The sequence below is a fragment of the Choristoneura fumiferana genome, chromosome 2, assembly GCF_025370935.1.
Source record: "Choristoneura fumiferana chromosome 2, NRCan_CFum_1, whole genome shotgun sequence".
NCBI lineage: Eukaryota > Metazoa > Arthropoda > Insecta > Lepidoptera > Tortricidae > Choristoneura > Choristoneura fumiferana.
Genome location: NC_133473.1, coordinates 2982741 through 3009765, shown reverse-complemented (window position 1 = coordinate 3009765; position 27025 = coordinate 2982741). Strand labels below are relative to the sequence as shown.

General features: G+C 38.3%; 1 protein-coding gene across 2 annotated transcripts in view; it reads left to right on the top strand.

Annotated features, from left to right (window-relative positions):
• The window catches only part of LOC141445653 (proton-coupled amino acid transporter-like protein pathetic), a 50969-nt gene extending 26685 nt beyond the window's left edge, over window positions 1-24284 (top strand). For both annotated transcript variants that reach the window (XM_074111505.1, XM_074111506.1), the window contains exons 2-10: window positions 512-666; window positions 6668-6751; window positions 9129-9279; window positions 15386-15507; window positions 16258-16342; window positions 17530-17771; window positions 20658-20870; window positions 22027-22196; window positions 23498-24284. In XM_074111505.1, the coding sequence (XP_073967606.1) occupies window positions 596-666; window positions 6668-6751; window positions 9129-9279; window positions 15386-15507; window positions 16258-16342; window positions 17530-17771; window positions 20658-20870; window positions 22027-22196; window positions 23498-23736 (1377 nt within the window). In that variant the 5' untranslated portion in view covers window positions 512-595 and the 3' untranslated portion in view covers window positions 23737-24284. The remainder of the gene's footprint in view (window positions 1-511; window positions 667-6667; window positions 6752-9128; window positions 9280-15385; window positions 15508-16257; window positions 16343-17529; window positions 17772-20657; window positions 20871-22026; window positions 22197-23497) is intronic.
• The last annotated feature ends 2741 nt before the right edge of the window (window positions 24285-27025 follow it).

Below are 27025 nucleotides of genomic sequence, written 5' to 3'. Positions count from 1 at the left end.
CCGTGTGAATACCGACATGGAAATTCCGACTCAGTTTTTCTTGTACACGCCCATAGAAACTCATGTCAGTTAGACACGAGTTTGTATGGGCGTGAACACGAATAATCGGGTCCATGTCGATAATTATCCGGGCCGGTAAATAGTGTCACCCCTCCCGCCGATTTTAGTTTTTTTTTAACATATTTTTATTTTTTTAAAGGAGTCCGTTCTTAGTGGCCAGTGCCCAACCACATATTTAAAAAATAATAAACCGGCCAAGAGCGTGTATCATTTATCGTTTAAATTAAATATAAGACGATTCCTTAAATTATCCTGCTCCTCCTTGTGTCGTATTCCTCAGTAATGAGGTTCGTGACCACCCTTCTGAATCACTTTCCTTAAATTATACAGTCATAAATATCTAAGGCCTAAAATTTCTAGTTAAACGTCACAATCAATGAATATTGCCATTGCAATCATACTAACGAAGATATTTTTTTTTCTTGTTTGAACCGTAAAATCTTTGTTTCAGATAAAATCCAATTAAATCATGGAGATGTAACGACAAAGGTTGCAGAAACAAGTGACTTCTTTGTAACCCTGTACAGTACGAATAATGGGGAAGACTAACAAGAACGAGCCTTCGGCACCACCTCTACACTCTGTTATGGATAACTACAGCTCTAAGTAAGTGGCAATAATCTTGAACATGAAACTACCGTGAGACTCAGTCATATTAAATATATTGACCCGGATAAGTCACGTCTTAAATCGAGTTTAGCCCGAAACGTTTCGGGCTAATCCGTAGCCCTTCGTCTTCAGAGCAACGCGACTCGGCGGCTGCTGCAACACGTGAGTTATCCGGGTTTAATATATTTGACAATAATCTTACTCATATTGTAAATGCGAAGGTTTAGGCGTGTACGAGTATGTTTGTCACTCCTTTAGAAGAGAACAGGTGGACAGGTTATGAACAATTTTGGTAACTAGATAGCTGGACGTTGAAAATAACACATTGATTATTTTTCATCCCGGTATTCCCGTGGGATCGGGATAAAATTTTAAAAATTTCAATTGCTGGATCCCGAAATTTAGCACGATTGTTTTGAATGCAGCCTAATTTTTGGGGATTCCCATAGGAATTTAGCAAAATACTCTTAAAATACTTTTTTTGGCGAAATAGTTCTTATGGTAAAATGTGTATAATAATATTGTACAAGAAATAAATAAATAAAATCCCAGAATTCCAATTCAACTGCCGGATCTAACGGATAAGGTACGCTTGCGAAGCGTGCGGGTTAAGTTTAGCATAATTAGCGAAAAACAAAATATTAATAACTATTTAGGTGGCAAAACGGCGTGACCCCATTGCGTCCCCGTCACTAACTGATTTAAAAAAAAAAACAAATTAAAATATTTTATTTGCATAAATAAGGGTATAAAATGGTCTTAGATAATGTCATAGGTATTCTTTGTTTTGCCATAGTATGGCGTACAAATATTTATACGTCTAAACTAAAATACACAAAACGAATTATCTCTATACTTACCATTTTTAATGTACATCGGTTAGCTTTCATTGCATGATTGAGTAACAAACATATTAGTAGGTTATAATAGGATAATAATAAACAGCTAATTCATTGCGTATTGCATTAGGTTAATTTTAATAACGAGTAAATAAACATCAATGGATCAAGGAAAACTAATACTTTACGCAAACTTGCAGTAGGTATTGTATTTTATCAATGTATTTAATTAGTGTTGGTTACAACCCACGTAACGGGTTGTATAATTACGTCAAAGTGACGGCTGGAATTAAGTAGGTAGGTAGCTACAGTACAAATACGTACGACCGCAATTAAATGTGCGTAAGGATTTCCCCAAACGTCGTTAAGAGCAGAACCGCAAAATGACTAATCCAATCGTAAATGGAAACACTCAAACAATTGTGAGTTGCTTCTACGCTAAACGGTTGGACAAGTTTGGTATCGAGACAGTTGTAGTTCAAAGTCAAAGTTAAAATATCTTTATCGATTTAGGCTACAACAAACTCGAATGTCAAAAAATTTTACGACTTTATAATTTATTGAATAAGGCGTTTCTTTGCGGAGGTCCAGGTCCATATAAATGAACTAAAACATCAGGTCGCGATTAAGCAAAGAAATTGTATAAAGTTCATCAAATTTAATTTTGCCCATAAATTCCGGAAAACTTGACATGGGAGGCCTGACTCGAACCCACGACCCTCTGCTTGAGAAGTAAACCACTAGGCTAAAAAATGGCTACTAATTGTTGTTCATCTCTAGAAATAAAAGTTTATTTAGGAAACAAATAATTGTGCTCATATTTTGATTTTCTTTATGATAATTCACTAAATGAAACTATTTTTAATAAGGTTTAATTCCGTCAAATATCAAAGTATAGTTACCTAATTAACATAGTTAATTAGCTCTTTAAACATTAACCCATAAACTTTGATTAGTTTTGTTTAGCCTTGAGCCATGAAAAATTAATTAACAATAAAGCCACTCATGCATGTACACGCATGTTGTTTTAATTAAATTTTGCGGTCGTTCAAAAACTTATTGTTTTACTTATTTTGAGCTCTTTATAATAGATTTATAATTTATGGAAAACTAGCTTGTACCCTCGACTTCACTTAAGCAATTGGTTCAGGCGTTTGAATTCATAATTTCGGAATTTTGCCAAAAATTACACCGGGTTCATTTCATAAACCCGCCCCCTGCCCAAACGCAAAAGTGCCCATAAGACTCGCAGAAATATGTAATTTATACTAATTTTTAATATATATGGTCAAAAACTCTTACAAACAAAGCATCGATAGTTAAGTTTATCGATAAAGGAACACCCTACTTTTTGCCCGCTTAATTCAGATACTTACTTGATCATTAGTAATAGTGTGACAGCAGTACATTGTCATCAGTATGATACCATATTTCAATCTCAACGACATTTACCTTCATCATCAGTCGGCACAATGCCCCCCCATCCCGCACCCTCCCTAGAACGCCACCACGAATGATAACTTGCCGCTTACATCCATCGCTTCAACTCTCGCGACATGTCAGTCCACCTAGTGGGAGGCTTGCCAACGCTTTGTCTTCCGATTCCTGGTCGCCACTCTAGGACCTTTCTATGCCAACGGTCCTCTCTTAAAGCAATGTGACCCGCCCATTGCCACTTCAACTTGCGTATTCTTCGAGCTATGTCCAAGACTTTTGTTCTTCGGCGAATTTTCGTATTCCAGATTCTATCACGCAAAATTGTATAACCAGTCACTCACCTTGGTAGAGTTTCAGATATCAGTTCTATTAGTATAATTTAAAATTTCATTGTAATAAATCTCACAGAGATAATATTTATTTAATTTGATGTTTGTAACACAACCGCGCTTGATTTGAACAAAAAACCATAATCATTTAGCGTATCGTTTCAGTGACGCGTATCGTTAGTTACGTTTGAATAAGCTATAAATATTTGATGCGACTATTTAGCACACGCGTTTTCCGTGAGAATATTTAGCAGGTAAAATTACTTTTTGTTCTTCACACTCGCAAACTTAAGTCGCAAAATATCAAATCTTTCTTAAATTAGATATAAAGTATTAAAAAAAACACTGCTCATAGTAAAATGGTTCGCATAACTGTTGAACGTCATAATCTACTCGTAAATGTATCGTTTATCATAGGTAACTCTTTTTTCAGTGAGCTCATTAAATGTTCAAGATTTATGACAAACATTACATTATGACTTGCGAAAATTATGCGACTAGATACGTAGGTACCGCTCTGAACTTAGCGGTGAAAATTTTGGAATTCCACACGGATTCCGTGATAAGTAGTTATTCCAATTATCTACTTAAAGCCCGGTGAGTGTAGCGCAGTGCAGTAGTAAATATTAAATGCTTAGGTACGCATATATCGCTCTGATAAATAGGTAGGTACAATGGGGAATGTCTGAAAAATTTAGAAACGCTTGAAACTTTGTATATCAATAGGAATAACCTTTGTAATTAACAGAAAAAATATCAGATTTTTAAGTAGCATCAATTAATTTAAAAAAATGAAAGAGTTTTCTTTACCGCCAAATTACGACAGTCCCGTCGTTTACGAGTTGTTCCATAGTCCAGAATAAAAAACATTTAATTTTTTTTTTTATTTGACGATCGTTTTGACAGGTGACACTCTTTACCGGCTCGGATAATACCGACATGGAAATATCGACACTGTTTTTCATCTACACACCCAAGTTCATGTCAGTTTACTCTATATAGTCAGTACTCTATGAACCTAACTTCAAAATTACTTACACCAGGTTTTTCCTCTTTGATATAAGGTAGGTAATAGAATTGTTCTGCGGTAAATTATTTACCGGTGCAATGATCCGGATATTTAAATCATAAAAAAACCACAAGAAGACTTCTGAGTTATTATTAAGCATGACTTAATGAAGTAGGTACTTACAATTGTATGTTTTTGATGTTCAATCGTCCATCGTAAAAACTAACATACGGGTACATTATTTATTTAGGTTGTCAAGTAGAGCCAAGACATGGTCGAAGTGTTACCTACTTTTCTAGAAACTTCAAAAAAAATTTTTTTATTTTATTTAAAATATGGCTTCTGTCCTATTTTAGGACAATTTCGCCAGTGTCGAAGTAAGCTCTCTTTGGGAGCGACGTTGTACGGTTATTGTAGTTTTTGCAACTTGATAGTAAAATTCCAGAAACCACGTGGAGACAACTTGCGCATTAAAAATGACAAACACGAGAGCAATATATAATTTTGTGACCACTGTTCACTGTTAAGGTTAATCGCCCCATAAAATTCAATCAAAATTATACTTCAACTAGCCAAAGAAACTAGAAATACCAAAATTAGATACTGTCTACATCCGCCATGTTCGAATGCTACAAATCGAATCTTCAAAAAATTTAGAGGTTCTATTCTTTGTATAGATACGTATTTTCATGGGGTCAGAATTGACTATCATATTCAAGCTATGGCCCCGTTAAGGGTTCCATTTTATTCCTTTTTAAAAACGGAACTCTAAAAAAATTGTTAACTTAAAGGAACACTCGTGTGTCTGTCCGTAAGGAAAATAGAAATTGCAGAACAAGGTTCAATAAATTTTATTAACTTGCTCTTGACTTTTCATAAATTAATATGCGGCACCTGTTCGCCTTAAATGGAGCCGGCTTAGCCCAGGTGAATAAACAAAGCAAAGGAAATAATAATAAACTAGCATCTTGTTCCCCCATCCTACATTACCAGCAATTAGAGGGGGCAAATTATATCCATGCTTAATTAGGTCCTGGCGCTACGCCGGTCGCTGGCCCGGCGCGCTCGCTTCGCTCGCTCGGCTCGCGCGTTGAGGTGGCAATTGTACCTAATACTCTTCTTCGCTTCGCTCGTCGTCGTACCTAATTTTCCGGAACATAAATTGACGGTAAAAGTGACCAATCACATTATCGAAATGTCTTTGACGTGGGAAATATTTGGCCCGTTCCAGTGCTGGTCATGTACAGGAAACTAGTTAAACTAGCTTTTGCTAAAACTATGCAATTTTTCCGGATAAAAATCATCCTATGTCCTTTATAGAGATTTAAATTATCTACTCGCCGCGAATTTATAAGTAAATATTATGAGTATATCTTACGAGTAAGGTTTCTCAAGCAAAGGATCTTGGGTTCATATCCGGGCTCGGGCCTCTGAATATTTCGAAATTCATGTGCAAAATTACATTTGAAATTTACTACGAGCTTTGCGGTGAAGGAAAAGAAACCTGCTAAACAATTCAATGGTGCGTGTGAAGTTCCCAATTTGCACTGAGCCCACTTGGGAATTATGACCCAAGCTCTCTCATTCCGAAAGGAGGCAGCAGCGCCAGCGAGGGCCAGCAGTGTAGGATGTATCTATAAATAAACATTATTTTGGTTTCTGAGATCATCTCAGCCTGTGCTGAAATCTAAGGAGCTAAAATACAAACAAGAAGACGTAATGCTTGATCGATTTAATGTGAACACGTGTCAATATATAGAATGTGAAATTAGATGATGCAATGAAAACTGGTCATTTCATCACATTTTACTGATTGTACAAATTGGGGTTAAATCGGTATCAATTTATTAAAGTATCGGTCATTTATCGACTTTGGGCTCGCTGCGTCACATTACCGTTTAAACTATACTATTGGGACAACACTACTCGCACAAACGTCATAACTGACTAAAAGGCTGTGCCTATTTTGGGCATTAGTAGAAAACACTGAATAGTGTCGCCTAGATGAGATTTTTGATATTTTTAGATTTTTGATATTTATAAACGTAGAGATGTTGGAATTGCTGGAGAATCCCAGAATGCCGAGTACCAATTTGAAAATGCTACCGTTGTGCGGGTAATTTTTTTGAAATTATATAGGGGTTTTTATATTTTTTGTGCAAATATTTCTTGTAATATAATGTCAATTACTACACACTTTCGGGACATAATCACGTAAAAATATTAACAAGATTTTGAGTAAGAATCGTGAGAGCTCAAAAAGCATATAAATTGTACTTTTTAATTTTTTTTTGAGATCTGAATGCAATTAGTGTATTCGTCAAAGTTAGCTACTTTTATTCTATAAAATTAGATAAAATGCTCATTATTCTTTTCTGTTTCAGAATAGAATTGGCCTACAATGGATCGAGAGAAGACTTGGAGCCATACGTACCCTCAGACCATAGACCTGTGGCATCAAATACATCGTAAGTGTAAACATTTTCTTCACTCTCAATTTTTGTCCATATCCAGTCATGTTTAACAGAAAGTGGCTAATCTGAGTTAGTGTACTTAACTACTGTATAGGAGAAACAATGAGTGAGCTCAGAGCGGCAGATAAATCTATTAAGATTTTGCTCGCTGATATAATTGAATCTTTATTATTTTTGTCTATTTAAATAAATAAAAAAAAGGAAATGTTATTCAATTTAAAAAATTACATCTATTTGAGGGATTTCAAATAGTGCACTTTTCTAAAACGATCACTTTTCCAAAAGGTACATTTTCCCGATTGGGGCACTTTTTCGAAAGGTTCACTATTTCAAAAAGTGCACTTTTCCAAAGCGCACACATTTGGTATATGTACGTATATTCATGACGACAAAATGGTAAAAAACTAAAAAAAAAAATTGGGTACATATACAAAGTGGGGTTATTTTTGTTTTTCGTTCCAACCCTTCTGTGTGGGGTTTCGGTTAATAGATCTTGTAAAAATGGTAGGGGTCCTCAAATACTATTTTTCGATAAAAAGAACAGTTTCGGAAATGATCGCTCGGAAAGTTCGAACATATGCGTCAACCAAACCTCCCCCCCTTCTAACTTTTGAATCTATTGTGTAGGTTAAGCAACTACGGTACCTCACACTAAGCGTGGCTTGACATGCGATTGCCCTGTTCTATTAAATTTAGAGATTTATTAATACTAGATTGTTCATAATTTGAAAAAGTGCACTTTCCAAGAGAAATTATCTTCTGAGAAAATACACTTTCTGTACTTACGAGTATTGGGAAGTAAAAGTGGTCCTTCTGAAGAAGTGCACTTTTAGAGAAAAATGTACGTTTTGAGAAATTGAGTTTTTCGAGCGAACTGAATTCAATGAAAGAAATTTGTACAAGACCAAACACTAACGGTAAACTGAAAACATGTCGATTGTTGTTCTTCTAAATTTAATGTAAATGTGATGAAATGCAGTCGGAGGCATGCATTGGTTACATAACCTAACCTTATCTAACCACTCAATCTCAGCGGAGATACGTGTGCGAGAAACATTAAGTACCTCTCCTTGCGGTCGGGTAATAAGGGTTCATGGGACCATTGCCAATCGCGCTAACTTCATAAAAGTCAGTAAGTATGCAAAAGCATTAACCAACTCTTCGGTTGTCGATGTACCGCATACATCCGGGTGATTTTTTGCTTTAGAAACCCTTTGGTCAAAAAAGTTGAATGAACTTTGAATAAAACATGAGCCAGATGGTTTATCTGTTTAGATGCAAAGTCCTTCGTCATGAGTTGGTATGTACAGATCTTATTTTGTCAAATCATCCTACTACTGTTATAAATGTGAATTTGTGTGTGCTTGTGTTTGTTAGTCCTTCACGCAAAGGATTTGGATAAAATTTTGCAGGTGGTAGGACCTTGTGCAAGGTCCGCCCGGATTGCTACCACCATCTTGCTTGCTAATCCTGCCGTGAAGCAGCAGTGCTTGCATTGTTGTGTTTCGGCGTGGAGAGTAAGACAGCCGGTGAAATAACTGGCACGTGAGGTATCCCATCTTAGGCCTCTAGGTTGGCAACGCGTCTGCAATACCCCTGGTGTTGCAGATCTTTATGGGCGGTGGTGATCTCTTACCATCAGGAGACCCACTTGCTTGTTTGCCATCCAGTCGCATAAAAAAAAAAAAAAAAAATTGAATGCATCTTTGGAATAACAAACAGGCTACTTTTATTTAACCTGATATTCCTACAAGATACATGTTAACACTTCCCATGCGTGGTAGGATCTGCAAAAGTCAGATTGTTAAAAATTTGTTGTTATTTTTTACATTTATCCAATCGCGTCTCTGAGTCGCTTCGCGTTATTAAGTAAACGTCATTTAGACCCTGCAGACAAAGCAAACACACTTTTGCATTGTACGTAAACATACCTTCTTCGACTGAAGTTAGAAGGTACCACAGGATGTAGTTTTGATTCTTTGATTTCGTTGACTTAGAAATTTTATTTTTGATCTGCTTGAAAGATTAGAGTAGTAGACCTGATTATTTGATATTCATTTCACAGCTTGATACCGCCATGTGTTCTTGTGGAAAAGGGTCTTGACAGATGGACGGACGGACAGCTAAGTGATCCTATTAGGGTTTTGTTTTGCCTACTAAAGTATGGAACTCAAAAACTTAACCCTCTAATATGTTTTTAAGTAACAATGATACTCATGTCCGGATGTTATGTGTATAGATGGACTGGTTATATTATGAGAGTTGTGGGCAACCGCAGCAAGTGGCGAGTTGTCGTTCATTGTGGCGTTCTAAGGGGGAGGCCTTTGTTCAGCAGTGGACGTCTTCCGGCTGATGATGATGATGTTTTCAGGAGTGTTGGAGCCCTGGCTCACCTGCTGAAAGCCTCCCTTGGCTCCGGGGTGCTGGCGATGCCACTGGCCTTCAAAAACGCCGGCTTGCTGGTCGGTGCGATCGGCACAGCCATCATCGGCTTCATATGCGCACACACCATACACATACTGGTGAGTGTCTATGGGTATATGAGCGTTAATTCCGTTTGATTTTCGTGGGCACAATTTTGCTGCCAGGTAACAGTATGACAGATTCTGTTACAGTTTCCAGGTTATCTAGTAGAGGGTACAGGACGTATTTTTTTTTCGAAAATGTCATCAAACTCTACAACCTAAACTAGTGAAAGAAGGCGACTGAAACACTCGAATAATTTGGAGTGAGGACCTTTTTATAATGATGCTGGTTGATGAAATTTCACTAAGTACTTTTAAAGGCAAATGGTCGCAATTGAGACGTGGCACTTTTTAACCCCGACATAAAAATAGGGTTGTTATAAGTTTGACGCCAATGTCTGTCTGTCTTTGGCGTAGCTGTCAAACGGATAGACCGATTTCGATGCGGTTTTTTTTTACATGAAAAACAGTTTCCTTGCGGTAGTTCTTAATTATGTTCATTAAAATCTGTTCTGCCGTTTTTGAGATATCGGAGTTCTCTTAATTTTTTAATGTTGGATTCGAATAAAGACCGTGCACTTTGCACATTTGAGTTAAATTTATTTACGAAATTATATTTTAAACTTACCACGAGGTTTTCGGTGATAACAAATATCATAGAGCAACCTGTGTCTGCCTGCGAAACAATTCTATATAGTGTTTTTAAAGTTCCCTATCCGCAATGGGCCTGCGTGGGAACTACAGATCAAGCCTTCTTGATATGAGAGGAAGTCTGTGTCCTGCAGTGGGACATTTTTAATCATTACTAGCCTGGCTGTTTGGAATAAAACGCGCGGCGCATCAATCATCAATATTACATTGACACAACCCCTGTCACGAACGTCAAAAAACTATAGTGAAAGGTTCACAAATCCGCGCTGTGAACAAATTTTGTGCGCCGTTTTAATGTAAGAAACATGCAGTCTATACATAGATGTCGAAGTTTCTAGTCAAGAAAAATGCTGGAAGTTCCACAATTAACAATACCTACATTAACATACATTGATACCAGCACAGCAAAAACGACGTAAAAACAAAAGTATTTTCTCATAACTGGAATAAATGAAATATACACTTCAAATTGTAATTAGAAAGGCTAAAATCTCATTACTTTGCGTTGCGATGTCGTAAGCTTTGTATTTGCTTTTTTTAAGTGTGTATTGTTAAGGTTATGACGACAAAAATGCGCTCGTTCGGTTTGTTTTTTATTTCAATTAAAATAAACGTCTCAACGTGTTGCGTAAGAGTTTGCTGCGTTAAAAAAAAAATTTCCGCATGCTGGTAATTCCGTACACTATAATAACTCTAGCGGCGAGTCAACAAACTGTTCTCGTGCAATAATATGATAGGCATGGAGTGTAGAGGGAATCAGAACCAGGGATGTTAAGGAGCTCCGATTCCGTTTCCGTTAAGTCGGAACTTCCGTTTGATATTAAACATCCGTTTCGGTTCCGGTTCCGTTAGTTCTGAAACGGAAGTAATATCGGATGACAATGCTTAGCGCGGCGAATGGACATGGGCGGCGTACATCAAAAACAAACACAAGGCTAATTTAGATATGTAACGTTTCTGACACTCGCGATCACAACCTAATGACAGTTTTTGTATGCGAAAACTATCATTTGATTGTGATCGCGAGTGTTAGAATTGTTACGCAATAGACCCTCAGGTTTAGAAGACCTACCCTTAACATCTCGTACACCTAACACTCAGGCTCTGATTCTGGTTTCGGTTCCGTTTTCGGTTCCGATTCCGTTTCTGGTTCCGATAAACTAAATTTAAAACATCTGGCTCCGCTTTCAGTTCCGATAAAACCACATCCGCTACATCCCTGATCAGAACTATCCTATGAGGAACAAGTTGCAAAAGCGTCCAACTTTGAACGATAAATTACCATCCATGATCAGCTGGAAACCGTCTATATCACCAACATCACATTACACTGAAGTGCTTGATCTGATAGAATTTTGAACGAATGTGTTGCTCTGAGTATGAACTCTGGTTGAGTTCGAATCTCGTCAGAGTAGTGTGTTGTTGTGTTCGTGTGATTTGTGTGTGTTCTTACAGTGTATAAGTGGAGGAGCTGTTGGTAACACATTTGTTGTATAGACCTAACTATCGCAAGGTCGCGGGTGAACAAAGTAATTGTTTATAATTTATTGATATCATCATCATCATCATATCAGCCATAGGACGTCCACTGTTGGACATAGGGCTCCTCCATGATCCTCCAGTTGTCCAGGTTGGAAGCGGCTTGCATCCACCGTGAACCCGCGACTTTAACCAGGTCATCCGTCCATCTCGTTGGTGTACGCTGCGGTTGCCGATTCATTGATATGGACCTCCGCAAAGTATGTATGTATGTAAACTCTTTATTTTACAAAAGACAAGAAACAAAATATAATTTACAAACAACAAACAAATAACACGACACACTTAACGTGACAAAGTAACGCCTGATTCAATAGATTACTTTGGGAAATGTTTTTTGCCGACACATCTGTAATCCGTTCGAGACATTTGTTACGACAAAAACTCAGTAAAGGGCTTTAACCAACTTCCATTGTTCGCAGTTACATAACCGCAACCGACCTCGTTATTTTAACTGCCATATTAAGCTTAACTACACCTCTAAACTATTGTGTAACCGTGATTGTCCACAAAATTAGCAAGCAAACAATAACATAACTATTCAAGCGAAACCAAGCTACTTTAAGCTTTATTGCGATGGCAACAAGATTGATATGTCTTGTTTCTCTTAAATATGCATGTACAATTAGCTTGAAACTTTCTAATTCGTCACCTCGATACCGCAGATAATTCAGTCTCCACAGAATAGTTATGAAACAGATTGTTCACTTCATAACAACACCAGCTTCATAATACTACTAGGCCGCCTATTGCTTTCCCTGTATTTTTTTCTCTACGTATCTCTGTTTTCTGCTCTTGTATTTACTCTCTTCCATTATTTTATTTTACAAGCTTTTTATTGTCAAACTTATGCTGCACTACAGTCATCACTTCGAACCCAGTTCCGATATTATTACATTGATTTACAAAAAATTCAACTTAAGCTTTTTTTCATTTTTTATTATCTTATCGGACTTCCAGGCGGGGGGAGCGTCTTCACCCTTTTATGTATTTAGTGTTCCGTTAGCCCGCACGAAGCGGTTTGCTTCATCTTTCATAGTGCGAACTGCTAGGGTATGGAATTTGCTCCCGTCGTCTGTATTTCTGGATAAATAAAATCTAGAGCTCTTCAAGGATAGAGTGAATAGGCTGTTTTACTGAACCAGTGAGATACACCTTTCCTTGTTGTAAAATCAAGTGAAACAAGATTTTTGTGTATACGTTGTGAAGTGACAAGAATTGGACAAACAGCTGATAGTTCTATAAACAAATCCTATTTTCAAATTGACATTGAATGTAGATAAAAACTAAACTAAGTACAACAGATTTGAACTTATGATGAGACAGCGGAGCGTGCACAAACATGTGACACGTCCTACTACTGCTACTACTAAATAGAAATTTTGCACGCTGTGTCTGTGTATCTGACACATCAGATATTGGTGCTGGTGATAGTACCTAATTCATTAGCACCTACTTTAGGTAATTACGAGATGCACGCGACCGCAGCCAACCAAATAATAAATTAATAGCACAATCATTTAACACGTACAATTTATCAAACACTGCGGTTGCGGTCAAAATACACACAGCCTACTGCTAATTAGTCATAACAATATGCGTGAATAGTGATTCAACATTACATTTACCGGTGCTTCTGATTTTACAAACTTTTATGTAACTTGCAAGATTTGTATGTAAATTAAGTTTCAAGTCATGGTTACAGAAACCAACTTTTGAGCACTTTCTGATTGAGCTGAGGCACACTCATTGCACTTTGTTATAATGGATTTCTTTCATGATATGATAACCAGTTGATCCCAAAAGAAGATCAGCTCCGTTCGCAAGACCGGCAGTTTTGTTGATTTGGGACTATCTTCATGACATGCACATAATTTATTCATTTATATTTCATATTCATATTCATTTATTGCATCATGTTCATCAGTACAATTATTGTAGATCTTAAAGTAAACATGCCAGTAGGTAAGTACATGATACCCTGTCAGGGCACTGCAATTTTCTATATATGCCCATGTCGTAACGAACAAATGTTTTCTTTCTTACTTTCATGTAATTCGGTGATAATACAATAATCTGGTAAGGGGATGCTGGTAGTTCGGCTAAATTTAAGGGAAATATAACTTTTTGTGGCATTTGATACATCTTACCGAAATCCTATTATCTCCAAAAATGCTGTGTTTTTGATCGAAGTTTTATAAATAGAAAGCTTGATTAGTTTACTTACTTGTCATCGTTCTCCTGAAAAATAACTAACACTTTCTGAGTTGTATTACTTTTCACAGTATAGGCACAGACTTATCATCTGGTCATTTATTGCCCTTTTTGCTTGTCCCTTTATTTAACTCGGTATATCATGTCGTGTGTGTTATCAAATACATTCAATATCTCTGTAGCAGGGAACATAAAACAACCCACATAATAGAAATTAATTCGTTCATACCTGACGGTGAAAAATCGATGGGTCCTATGTATAAGGGCCAAAGTGATTTTTTTTCAATTTTGGGTTTTGTGCATTATAGGTATCTATAAACTATATATATTTAGATAGTGGATTAAAAAAACATTGTTTTTTAATTATTTTTCGAGTTATCATTGAAGTAAAATGGCCGAACTAGATGCAATTTTAACGTAAAAGGGCTAAACGTACGTTTGATACTTTTACGCGGTAAATCCCGGGCGGTTTTTTTTTATCTGTGTGCATAACTGCCATTTAGGTACTTGTACGTCAAGCGGAACGCCGCTACCCCGATGCTACATCGTAATGTGATTGTATTACTTTTTTTTGATTTCTCCAATTATCTTGGGTAACGTAATTTTACCAAAGATTTTAAAATTGAACGCGTATATGAGCCAAAGTACCACATAGATCTTTTTACTGTCTTTTCGAATACAAGTTTATTTCCCAGAAATTCGCGTATATGGGCGTGTGTACAATAACTTTTAATGAAAATATGTTTTATAAAAATTTATTCATGTGATTCAAGGTCAGAGTACTATTAGCTAGTGTGCCAAATTTTAGAAGTTTCGGATACACCATCTCTGAGTTACGACAGTTTTTAACTTTGAAAGCCCGTCCTGTAAAGTGAGGATTTTACACTTAAGCCCTTGTACATAGGACCCATCGAAATATAGGTGTCTGAATTTTGGTTTCGTGACAGTGTATCAAGGGCATGCTCCTTCGTTTTGCTGGCTATCCCACGGATCCCAATAGGTAACAGATGAGATGTACAGTCAACCGTAAAAATATTTATCTATTCCAAAGCTGGCAAAACCTAATCTCGTGGGTCACAAATTGCCTGCCAAAGTATTTGAATTTGCCGACCAACGCGATGATCGGCCAGCTAGCTAATAGCACGACCATTTTTTTTTTTCAAAGTTAGGTAGGTACCTCTGAAAGTAGTGGCCAAACGCCCGGCTCAGGCTTAAAAAAAGCTGCCCACCTAGATTATCTATTTATTGGTCAGCGTTGGTCTAAGTATTCATTCGATCTACTCAAACATGTTACCACAGCCTTATGACGTCGGAATAACAGTGGTACATATTTTGGAGCGTTGAATTAGTAAATATATATTTTATTTTTATACTTGACTTCATCATCATCATCCCAGCCTATATACGTCCCACTGCTGGGCACAGGCCTCCTCTCAGAACAAGAGGGCTTGGGCCATAGTTCCCACGCAGGCCCAGTGCGGATTGGGAACTTCACACGCACCATCGCCGTGGTGGCCTAATGGTTTGACCTATCGCCTCTCAAGCAGAGGGTCGTGGGTTCAAACCCCGGCTCGCACCTCTGAGTTTTTCGAAATTCATGTGCGGAATTACATTTGAAAGTTACCACGAGCTATGCGGTGAAGGAAAACATCGTGAGGAAACCTGCACAAACCTGCGATACTTGACTTGGTCCATATGATTTGACAGGTCCAGCCCTGGTTAAAATAAGTTATTTTAATCAAAATATTCCTCATTCCAGGTGACGACGTCACAAAATTTGTGCGTGGAGTTGAAGAAACCCTCTCTGGGGTACGCGGAGACCTGTCACTTGGTCTTCCAAAACGGGCCAAAACCCGTTAGAAGATATGCACCGTTTGTAAGGTAAACACTTTAAACCCCTTTCGTTTCGGCAAAGTCCGGTACAAAAATTTTTTTTATTCGGCTGGATAGCAAACGAGCAAGTGGGTCTCCTGATGGTAAAAGATCACCACCGCCCATAAACATCTGCAACACCAGGGATATTGCAGATGCGTTGCCAACCTAGAGGCCTAAGATGGGATACCTCAGGTGCCAGTAATTTCACCGACTGTCTTACTCTTCACGCCAAGATCAAATTCAAGAGCAAGATGGTGGTAGCAATCCGGGCGGACCTTGCACAAGGTCTTACCATCTGCAATCTACCCAGTGAACCAGGTTCAGTGAAATAATATTTAGCATACGTCCGAAAGGCGACAACTCTTTTCAGAACCGGTAGACGAGAGAGATAACTCGTTAGCTAATAGAGGGCCCCGTCAAGATACAATAATAACTAATAACTTAAAATTAAAGATTAGGTGCATGCTGTCAAAATACGTTACTTTTGACGTTACGTTAAAATTTGATCGTTTAAATTAAAATTATATACACGTCAAATACATTTAAAATTACTATACCGTTTCATTATCCAGAAACTCCACCTGACTTGACTTGACTGACCACAGGTGCCACCGACGTACATGTGCGTTCAAAATGTACGAATAATTATGACAGCGGCACTGGGCGAAGTTACAAAAACGCATATATGCGTCGGTGGCAGTTAATGCGTTAATTTTGAATACTCGGGTTTCTTATTAGTTGTACGGTAAATTACAGAGAGCTAGCGGATTGGGGACTGGCGCTAATACATGCGGGCGCCTGCTGCGTCTACGTTGTGGTCGTAGCCGAATCATTCAAACAGGTGGGTTGTATGAGAGACTATTTTCATCATCGTCATCATCCCAGCCTTACGTCTCTCAGAATAAGAGACTATTTACTATAAGTTTTTTATTTAACTGATAACGTTCGTAACGTAAAAGTGGCTCCGAAGCGGTAACGTTTCATGTGCTCTGCGCCCATTGGGATACAGACGTGTTTTTTGTGTGTGTATGTGTGTGTGTGTGTGTGTGTGTATAACGTTCGTGGTTTATGTTTTTAAATCAGCACTTTTATAGCTATTATGTTGTAGTTCGGAGGTTTCATCATTAAAACTAATTAATTTCATGAAAAAAGTGAGGCTTTTGCCCAGCAAGCAGTGGAACACACTACAATCTTTAAAAAAATAATTTTTCACATAATTTTGTTTTTGTTAAAAAATAAAAATGGTTTATTAAAAGCAAAAAACAAAACACAACAAATAGGGTTTCTGTTGGTCCACTCTAGTCTGTCACGTGGAAACCTGGTTCGGGGGTCGGGGTGGTCGGGGAGGGTGGGGGGTGTCGGCTAGTAACTTCTTGCAATATAATGATTGTGCAACATCGTCATCTATGTACCTTACGGCACTAGACTGGCTGTTTGGAACAAAACGCGCGGCGCATCTATCATCAGTATTACTTTGACACAACCGCTGTCACGGACGTCAACAAACTATAGTGAAAGGTTCACAAAACCGCGCTGTTAACAAATTTTGTGCGCCGTTTTGATGTAAGAAACATGCAGTCTAGTACATAGATATGTCAATTTTGTGCAAGCAAAGCAAGCGGTTTTGGCATTTGAAATCTGGCTACAACAACTACTTTTTATCAACAGCAACGTTTACTTTACGAACTCTATGATTTTATTTAAAATAATAATAAAATAATAAACAAGGGCCAGTCCAGTCCTTCAAGAAGTAGTCCAATTCATCCAGCCATCGCCATCTACGTCTGCCAGCTGGGCATCCACTCGGTGGCTATCTTGGTCCTCAACTCATCCGGCATACGACAAACATGGTCCAGTCCCACTTCGTCTTAGACGCCGCCGCGTTCGACCTATTTCAATCCTTGTAGATGTGTTTTTTTTGTTGATTATTTTATCTCACAGCACATACCATTTGAGCGAACAGGCCAAAATCATTTTAAAATTCTATCCCTTTTCCGCACTTAAAATTATTTTTTAACTGTTTTTCAGGTATCAGAAGAATACGGTGGTCCGAAATGGTCCGTGACAGCCTTCTGTGGCCTCACTCTGGTGGTCTTAGTGCCACTGTGCCAAATCAACAAACTGAAGTATTTGGTCCCTTTCTCCGCCATCGCCAACTTCGTGTGGGTCGGAGCTATAGGCATTTCCATCTACTACTGCGTGAGAGATCCTCCTAAAGTAACGGAGAGGAATCTGGCCACTTCTATTACAGGGATACCTAATTTTATAAGGTAACTTAGCGGACCCGGTAGACTTTGTCCTGCCCGGAAAAGCAGCACTACATTAAATATGATAACATACCGACAGCAACCACACCTACCGGGACCAATTATGTTTTCAAACCATCCAGGAACCTATTGAAACTTACACACAAAATTTCATCTAAATCGGTCCAGCCGTTTGTGACAAACAAAGTACAGAAGAATTATATATATTAAGATATGTTTGTTACATAACCTACAAATTTTGATTCCATTGAGAGTTTCGAAATTTACGATTTTTGCGGCATACACGGCCGTATCTTTTTTTCAAGTTAACTTGTAAATTCAATTTTTTCACAGCTTCAAGGGACTATAGATTCCTGTATAATATGGTTTTAATTTCAACTCGATGTAGCTACCCTTTCTCGAGATAAAGGGTCTTGACAGACCGACGGACGGAAAAACCATGAAAATTTTGTATGGGAAATAATTTTTCTTTTATTTTATTTTGTCATTAATTTTCCAATGTTTTTAATACTTATTATCCTATTCCTGACTTTGTTTTATATATAACTCTATTATTTTTATCACTATTTATATATTCTTTGTTTTTATTAAAACTGACGAATTACTTTAAAAGCCGTTGTAGCATAGTGGTTTAATAAGTCTCTCCAGCTCAGGAACGTAGGTTCCAAGCAACGGGTCATGGTTCTGAGACTATTATTAAGTTTTCTCAAATTTTCTGCGCAACTTTTTTTCCGTAAGAACACTCTTCAAAGTATTAGAAAACTTAAATTATGATTAAATTCAAAACATTACAATGAAGTAAATTAGTCCATTTACTTATACCCTTTAAACAGGAACAATTCCAAACCAAACACGTCCGCCATTGTCAAGGAAAAAGGAACTTGGCTGAAATCCCTCTGACGTACCGAGTTATATTTTACACTTTACCTTGTCTGCGGTTTTTTATTATGTGTGAGGAAAAAATTGTCGTTTTAACTTTGCGGTTAAATGAATTTATTTTAAAACTAGCTGTTGCACGCGATTAGACTTTTCTTTTGGAGGGGGGGGGGGGTTAAGTGGCCTTAAGGGAAAAAGACACTTCCTCCTTCCTCTTCCTACTTCTTTAAGGGCCCTTGACTTTATTTACGTGATTTTAGTTTTTAAAATTCATGCGGCGTGCGGTCGGGAAAGAACCCTTATGGACGACTTGGAAGGGAGGGTCCAGACAGTGTCAGACTCTCACCGGCTAAAAACCCGGCTTCACGTCCCCAACTCATCATCATCATCATCTCAGCCGTAGGACGTCCACTGTTGGACATAGGCCTCCCCCACCGATCTCCAGTTGCTTCGGTTGGCAGCGGCCTGCATCCACCGTGAACCCGCAGCTTTAACCAGGTCATCGTCCATCTTGTTGGTGGACGTCCTACGCTGCGCTTGCCGGTCCGCGGTCTCTACTCGAGAACTTTTCGGCTCCAACGGCCATCACTCTCCGTGCTATATGGCTCGCCCATTGCCACTTCAACGAGCCAATTCGCTTGGCTATGTCGGTGACCCTTGTTCTCTACGTATCTCCTCATTTCTGATTCGATCCCATAGAGAAACCCCAAGCATAGCTCTCTCCATAGCTCGCTGAGCAACTCTGAGCCTATCCCCAACGTCCCCAACTACCTGGAGCTTATTTCGAGGAGGAGGGGTCGGAGTGGATTCTTATCTACCCACAGAATTTTGCGTCAGCCATTTGCTGGAAAGCTGGGAAAGGAGAATGCATTCTCCCGATATGCTCTGCCAAGCAACCCCGCTCTTTTGGTTTCTTCTTTGACCCTTTTTATTATAATTCTAAGTAGAGATGTGCCGACTAGTCGCCGACTAGTCGGTAAAGCCGACTATCCGGCCACTATCGTAGTCGGCGACTAGTCGGCGAATAGTCGGCAAAAAGGGCCGACTATCCGGCTTCTTACTTTGTACGTATATTTCAATAAAATATTTATTTTCATGTATACACAGAGGGGAATTACATTACATAAAAACCTTAAGCTGTTCATTCTTGTAGTATTTACTGTTTTTCTTGCCTATACGAGAAATTATATTTTGGCATTAGTTATACCTACTTGACTTTACGGGAATCTTTGTCTAATTGTTCAAAAAATCCATACACAAGACTTTCTTTTTGACATCATCATGTCAGCCGAAAGACGTCCACTGCTGGACATAGGCCTCCCCCAAGGCTCTCCACTCAGACCGGTCTTGTGCTTTCCGCACACTGCTACATTAGTTTCGCAATTCTTCGGGCTATGTCGGTAACCTTAGTTCTACTGCGGATATCATCATTTCGGATTCTATTCCGCAGAGAAACCCCGAGCATAGCCCCCTCTCTCTCTCTCTCGTAGTCTACAAATGCAAGGCAAAGGGGGAGGTTATACTCTTCGGTCCTGGTTAGGTGCTGTGGTTCGGTTCTGTATAACCTGCCGCAACGCATTTATGTGGTCTACGGTAGGTACTATAACCTTTTCGGAAGCCGTTCTTTTTGACATGATTAAATTTATTTATTTTTAGCTCTTTTACTTTAATGAACAATAACAGTAGGCATTACCTTAACACAGTTTTATTTTCCCAATATCACCGCTTAGTTACAAAAGCAAAAATATAGAAATAAAATAATAAGAATTAAATAAAACAAACAGGTTCCGACACGCTTACAGGCATCGGTTGCGACTTGCGCCCAAATCAGCTGGTTAACAAAGCGTCACGGAAATCCCCGAACTTGTGATCGGCTTGGCCGACTAGTCGGCCGATTAGTCGGCTTCTTTACAACCGACTAATCGGCTAGTCGGCTAGTCGGCCAAAGTCATGATCGGCACATCTCTAATTCTAAGCTTAACATTTTTTAAATGTTATATTACTTTATTACAGCACAAGTTTGTTCGCAATGGAAGGCATTGGCGTGGTGATGCCAATAGAAAACGAGATGATAAAGCCAGCGCAGTTCCTGGGCTGCCCAGGCGTGTTGAACATCGCTATGGTGACTGTGTCTCTGCTGTACGCCTGCGTCGGGTTTGCAGGGTACCTGCAGTACGGAGACGAAGTACGGGGTAGCCTTACGTTGAACCTTCCCCAGGACGAAATGTAAGTATTATCCTGATACATCAAAAATGTGCGAGAAAGCAGTGCGATGTTCCACCAGTAAATAATATTAGCAACAAATAGTTGGAAAACCCCCGACTTTGTTACTTCAAAGTTCAATATCTCAAAAACAGCTGAACCGATTTTGATAAAACATGTCTAATATACAATGTAATAAAATAATCACCAATAAAAATAATAATCAATGTAATAATCCATACTAATATTATAAATGCGAAAGTATGTTTGTCCGTCTTTCACGCCGTAACAGAGCGATGGATCGACGTGATTTTTGGCATAGAGATAGTTTATGGGCCCGAGAGTGACACAGGCTACTTTTTATTCCTGAAAAATGCACAGTTCCCGAGGGAACAGCGCGCGATAACCGAATACCACGCGGGCGGAGCCGCGGGCAAAAGCTAGTTAATTAATATATAATAATATTTATACTAAAAATTATTAATTTTGTAATTATGTACCCAACAGGGTACCTACATAATGTGATCTCCTAGTTTAAGTCACACCACCTGTAAAACCATTATGTGCAATAAAGTATTGAGTAGGTATTGAGTAAGTAAGAACCATGACTAGAAAATATGGTTTAAAATAAATAAAACCGCATTCAAATCGCTTCACCCGTTTAAGAGTTACGGTGGCACAGACAGACACACATAGCGGTTAAACTTATAACACCCCTCTTTTTGCGTCGGGGGTTAAAAACAGCGCTGTGCTTACTCTTGGTTAGAAAATGAAGTAGTCTTATCGATACATTTATCCTCACCCTCAAAAAAAAAGCGCCGGCTACACTTGCAGACTTGCATGCGCAAACGCATTATGATTGGTTTTTTGGAGTCTTTTTGTATTTTTTATTTCAACTCCAAATTTGTTATTTTTACGAGTATCCCGTGAAACCATATCGAAAATATCCAGCAGTGGTGTAGGGGTTATAGCACGCAGCACGGAATGCTGAAGACCTGGGTTCGATTCTCAGTGCTGGTCTCTTTTTCTGGTTTTTCTGTGGATCCATGTCTCAGTTTGTATTTTCGATAAGGCGCCAACGCCTCGTTTCCCGGCTCGTGGTATCTACACGAGGACTTTTCTCCCCCAACGATCATTTGTACTTCTGGCTCAAAATATGAATTAACCACCTTTTTTTCAGCTTGGCCCAGTCCGCAAAGATCATGGTAGCCTGTGTGATGCTGTTGACCTTCGCACTGATATTCTACGTGCCCTTTGATGTGGTGTGGAGGCATCTTAAGCATCGAGTGCCTGCGAGAAACCACGGATGGGCCGTAGCGGGGATCCGACTCGTTGGAACTCTTTTAATAGGTATTATTAGATTAATATAATAATAATATTATTAGATTGTGAGCCTTGGTGGTCTAGTGGATTGACCTATGGCCTCTCAGCAGAGGATCGTCGGTTCAAACCCCGGCTCGCACCTCTGATTTTTTCGAAACCCATTTGCGAAATTATATTTGTTTACCACGAGCTTAACGGTGAAGGAAACATCGTGAGGAAACCTGCACACAAACCTGCGAACCAACTGAAGTGTGAAGTTCCCGATCTGCACTCGGCCCGCATGCCAAATCAGCTCCAGATGGCCAAGCAGATATGTTTGATGCTCCACTATTGATATGGTAACATCTGACTAATAATTACAATTAGTTAACTAACAACATGTTTCAGTGACCGCATCGATATAAATCTTTAATTTTTTTAACCCCTGACGCAAAAAGAGGGGTGTTATAAGTTTGACCGCTATGTGTGTCTAACTGTCTGTCTGTGGCACCGTAGCTCTTAAACGGGTGGACTGATTCGAATGCAGTTTTTTATTTGAAAGCAAGTTTTCTAGCGATGGTTCCTAGACATATTTCATCAAAATCAGTTCAGCCGTTTTCGAGATATTGAACTTTGAAGTGACAAAGTCGGGGGTTTTTGAAGACATAAAATTAAATGACTCTTTCAATGGGCACATTAAGGGCCTGGGTCACGACTTGTTCACTAATTTTAAGTGTCAGATAAAAGTAATGCCGTCTTTATTTATTCGGACAAAACAGACGGAGACGGCATCACTGATATCCGTCACTTAAAGTCGACAAGTGGTGAAACCAAGACTTGGATACCGGTTAAATGTCCAAACCGTTATCACGTACTTGGCGCAAAACCTTTTCATTTTGGTTTCGTCGCGAAGCCGTTATTTTTAAACCGGTTTTTAAGGGAACATTTCCATAAAGTTCTTGTCAGATTAACCGGTTTAGATTAATAAAAACTGGTTTATTCCGGCGCAGGATAAACGTCGCCGCCCGCCCCCGGCCGGCCAGCTGTCACTCGTCGAATAAACCGGTTTATTTAGGTTATAGTTAAGTTCTTAAAAACGTTCGCGTTCTTATGAAAGTTCGGAGTTAAACCGAAATAAACCGGTATTTACCGCTATTATATAAACCGGTTCCGAGCCTTGGGTGAAACAGGCCCTAAAAGAGGGATCAGTTATCTAATTAAAACCTTGTATTTAAGACTAATATTTTTTTTATGTAGCCTGTATTATGTTCCACTGCTGGGCAAAGGCCTCCCCTTTTTTCCACCGCTCTTCCCTGTCCTAAGACTAATATTACCAATTATTATTTCAGTTGGCATCGCCACTGCGGTTCCTCGCTTAGAACTCTTCATGGAACTCATCGGGGCAATTCTACTGTCAGTAATGGGTCTCATGCTCCCCGCCATAACCGAGACTGTCTTCCGCTGGGGCAAGGACCTGGGACCAGTTTACTGTGTCGTGTTCAAAAACACCATCATTGTTTTATTTTCCCTAATAGCTATGGTGTCCGGCGTTGTATACTCGCTCAAGACTATGCTTGAAAAACTGTGATGTTAAAAATGTAAGATGTATTAATATAAGAGTGACTTTGATTAAATATGCTTTGATTAAATATAGGTATAGTAGGAATTATTTCAAGTGTCCAGATCTCTGTAACAGCCAACCTTTCGATCAAATCCATTGTATTCTATTGTGCCCTCAACCGCATAATACCTACTCAGTTTAAAATGAACGTAAATATAAAATAAAATAGTTCATTGCAATAACGACTTTATTGGCTAGAGCAGAAAGTGCATTTTAAAATAAATACACGTTCGCAGATAATACTTTTCCATGAGGCTGCTTGTCTACGACGCATTCAATTTTGAAAAACATTATCTGCCAACAAAGTTTTATTTGAAATGAACTCTCTAAAGTAAATAATAAAGTCGTTATTTCAAGGAGCTATTTTATCTCGTATTTCATTTTATTTTAAACTGAGGATTATGCACTTGAGGATATTATAGAATACAATGGCTTAGTTCGAAAGGTTGGCTCTTAACGAGATCGGGACAGCTCAAATAATTCCTACTATCTAATTAATCAAAAAAGAGAGATGACTTTGTGTGTTGTTTTATTAACCCCCGAAAAGAAAGAAGAAAGAATGAAAGAAAGGTTTATTTTGGCTCCATAAGTACCACCTAAAACTAAGACTAAAACTAGCACTAAAACTATGTTACTTGGTGACACGGCAGGATACCAAAAAGGGTCTCCACTCAGCATGTGTTGCCGCACATTATGTGCAGTAACGCTGGTTTTCTGTGGAGCCCAAACGTTAAATATACATGTATGCATGAGCCAGTTCCTTTGCCCCAGTCAGACGAAGAAAAAAAATTAAAACCATAGACAAGGAAGAAGTGACGTGGCTCAATGTAAAAGATAATACTATACTGCTGTCGTGGCAATAAATAACCTTAAAACATTTTCTTTTGCGATGCGATGCCTCCGACAAAAGGAACTGGCTGAGATAGGGGTGTAAGAGGGGTGTTATAAGTTTGACCACTATGTGCGTCTGTCCGTGGCACCTTAGCTCTTACGCGGGTGGACCAATTTCAAAGCGATTTTTATTAATTAAAAGCAGGTTTTCTAGCAATGCTTCTTAGACATGTTTTATTAAAATCGGTTCAGCCGTTTTTGAGATATTGAACTTTGAAGTGACAAAGTCCGGGGTTTTCTCACTTTTTCTTGGTTATTTTGTTGGTGAGATTCTAAAGATGTGTGCGGACTGATACATATAACGTGACCTCATCCATCCATCCAACTGTCCCTTAACTCAACTGGTCTAACAATGCGAAAGTTTGTGAGTATTATGTGCGTGTGTATGTTTGTTCCTCCCTCAAGGTAAAACGGCTGAAAGAATTTGGATGACATTTGACTAAAGTATTTTTTTTCCAATTAACAAAAACCTTGGTAAAGCACTACGTATTCATAAATATATTTGATTTATAAATCAAAGAGATGACCTACAGACGACAATTTTGTTTCCCGAGGCACCATGGAACCTTATCATAGTAACTTTGTCTATTCATTTATCGCTCAATTTTTATCGAATCAAATTGGTTAACTGTTGTCTTTGGGGGATACCTAACCTTCTCGTGTCGAAATGATGGATCGTATTAATATCATAATTATGTATTTCGATTTCCATAAACACAAAATGGTTTTTTGTCATTGAATTACTAATGCTATGGATTGGGCCCTGTAGAGTTGTGTGACGTCAATATTTAAGGCGAACACATCTGCTTGAGTGCAAAAGCTTCGAAAGATAATTTGAATTTTCCGGAAAACCGTTAATAAACATTTGTTCGTTTTTAAATTATATAAAAGTCTATCACGTATAATTATTGCAGTAGACACATTAACTCTATCAGACCACATTTTTAATTTTCATTCAATTTTTATGGAATAATCGAGAAAAACTAACAAAAATGCAACGTTGCCAGCTCAGCAGTTAAAAACGCTCTTAAGAAGCTTTCCTGAGCAAAAATGAACGAGACGACAGATGCAGCTAATTTTCTTCGAGCGTACCAGGTGAATAAAATTATCTAAGTTATGAAATCGGAACTTACAGAAAACTTCTAACGAAGCACAAGCACTAGCTTGTGCTCAGATAACTGCACGAGAAGTTGGCGTTGTTTTTTTATCTTCCTTTCAATAAGGTTGCGTTTGTTTTACAATTCAGAGGGAACGCTTCCTGTCAGCATCTTCGGAACCTTAACCAAGGAGTCTAGCTTAAATAATTTGTATTAGTTTTTAGTTTTAGTTCTTTATAGGGTTCCGTAGGCAAAATAACAAAAACGGAATCTATAGTTTCACCATGTCTGTCTGTCTGTCCGTCCGCGGCTTTTCTCAGTGACTATCAATGCTAGAAAGCTGTAACTTTGCACGAATATATATGTAAACTATGCCGACAAAATGGTACAAAAAAAATTCTACAGTACCTACCTCCCGTAGACGTAAAGTGGGGATGTTTTTTTTTTCTCATCCAATGTTGTAGTGTGGGGTAGTAGTTATTTTAAAATCATTAGGGGTTGCTTAAAAGATTTTTCGATTCAGTGATATGTTTGCAAAATATTCCACTTTAAAGTGTAAGTTTTCATTAAAATCGATCGTCCCCTCCCCTCTAAAATCTAAAATGGTGGGTGGAAAAATGTGAAAAAATTCAGGGTGGTAGTAAGTATATCAAACTTACAAGGAAAACTTTAACGGTTAAATTTTCTTGAGAATTATTAGTAGTTTAAGAGTAAATCGCAAATGGGAATAATGGAATGTGGAATATTCCGTTCAAAATACGAAATCCTTAGAAAAATATTACTTCATTTTTTCGTAATGGCTACGAAACCTATTCCGGGTGTGTCCGACACGCTCTTGGCCGGTTTTTTATTTTATGTAAGTATGTTAAGTTTAGGATAGTTTTATTGTCATTTACACTCTGTTTTCTGTAGTATATTAAATTCATATTAAATATAATGACCCGGATAACTCACGTCTTAAATCGAGTTTAGCTCGACATGTTAAACTCATAACATGTTTATCCGGGTCATTATATTTAATATGAGTGAGTTTCACGGTAGTTTCATATAAAAAAATCCTCCGAATAATATGTAATTCCTATTACTTTTTACTTTTATACTAAAATCAAAATCCAATTTGATTTTGTAAGGATCATATTATAATGAAAGACAAAGAATCAAATAAATATACGTACTTACGTTCGAGGGGTGCGTTAGTGATTGAAAAGCACTTTTAGACACCGATGAATAAGAGTAGATTTATTTTCACACTGTCCCCTTACTTTACA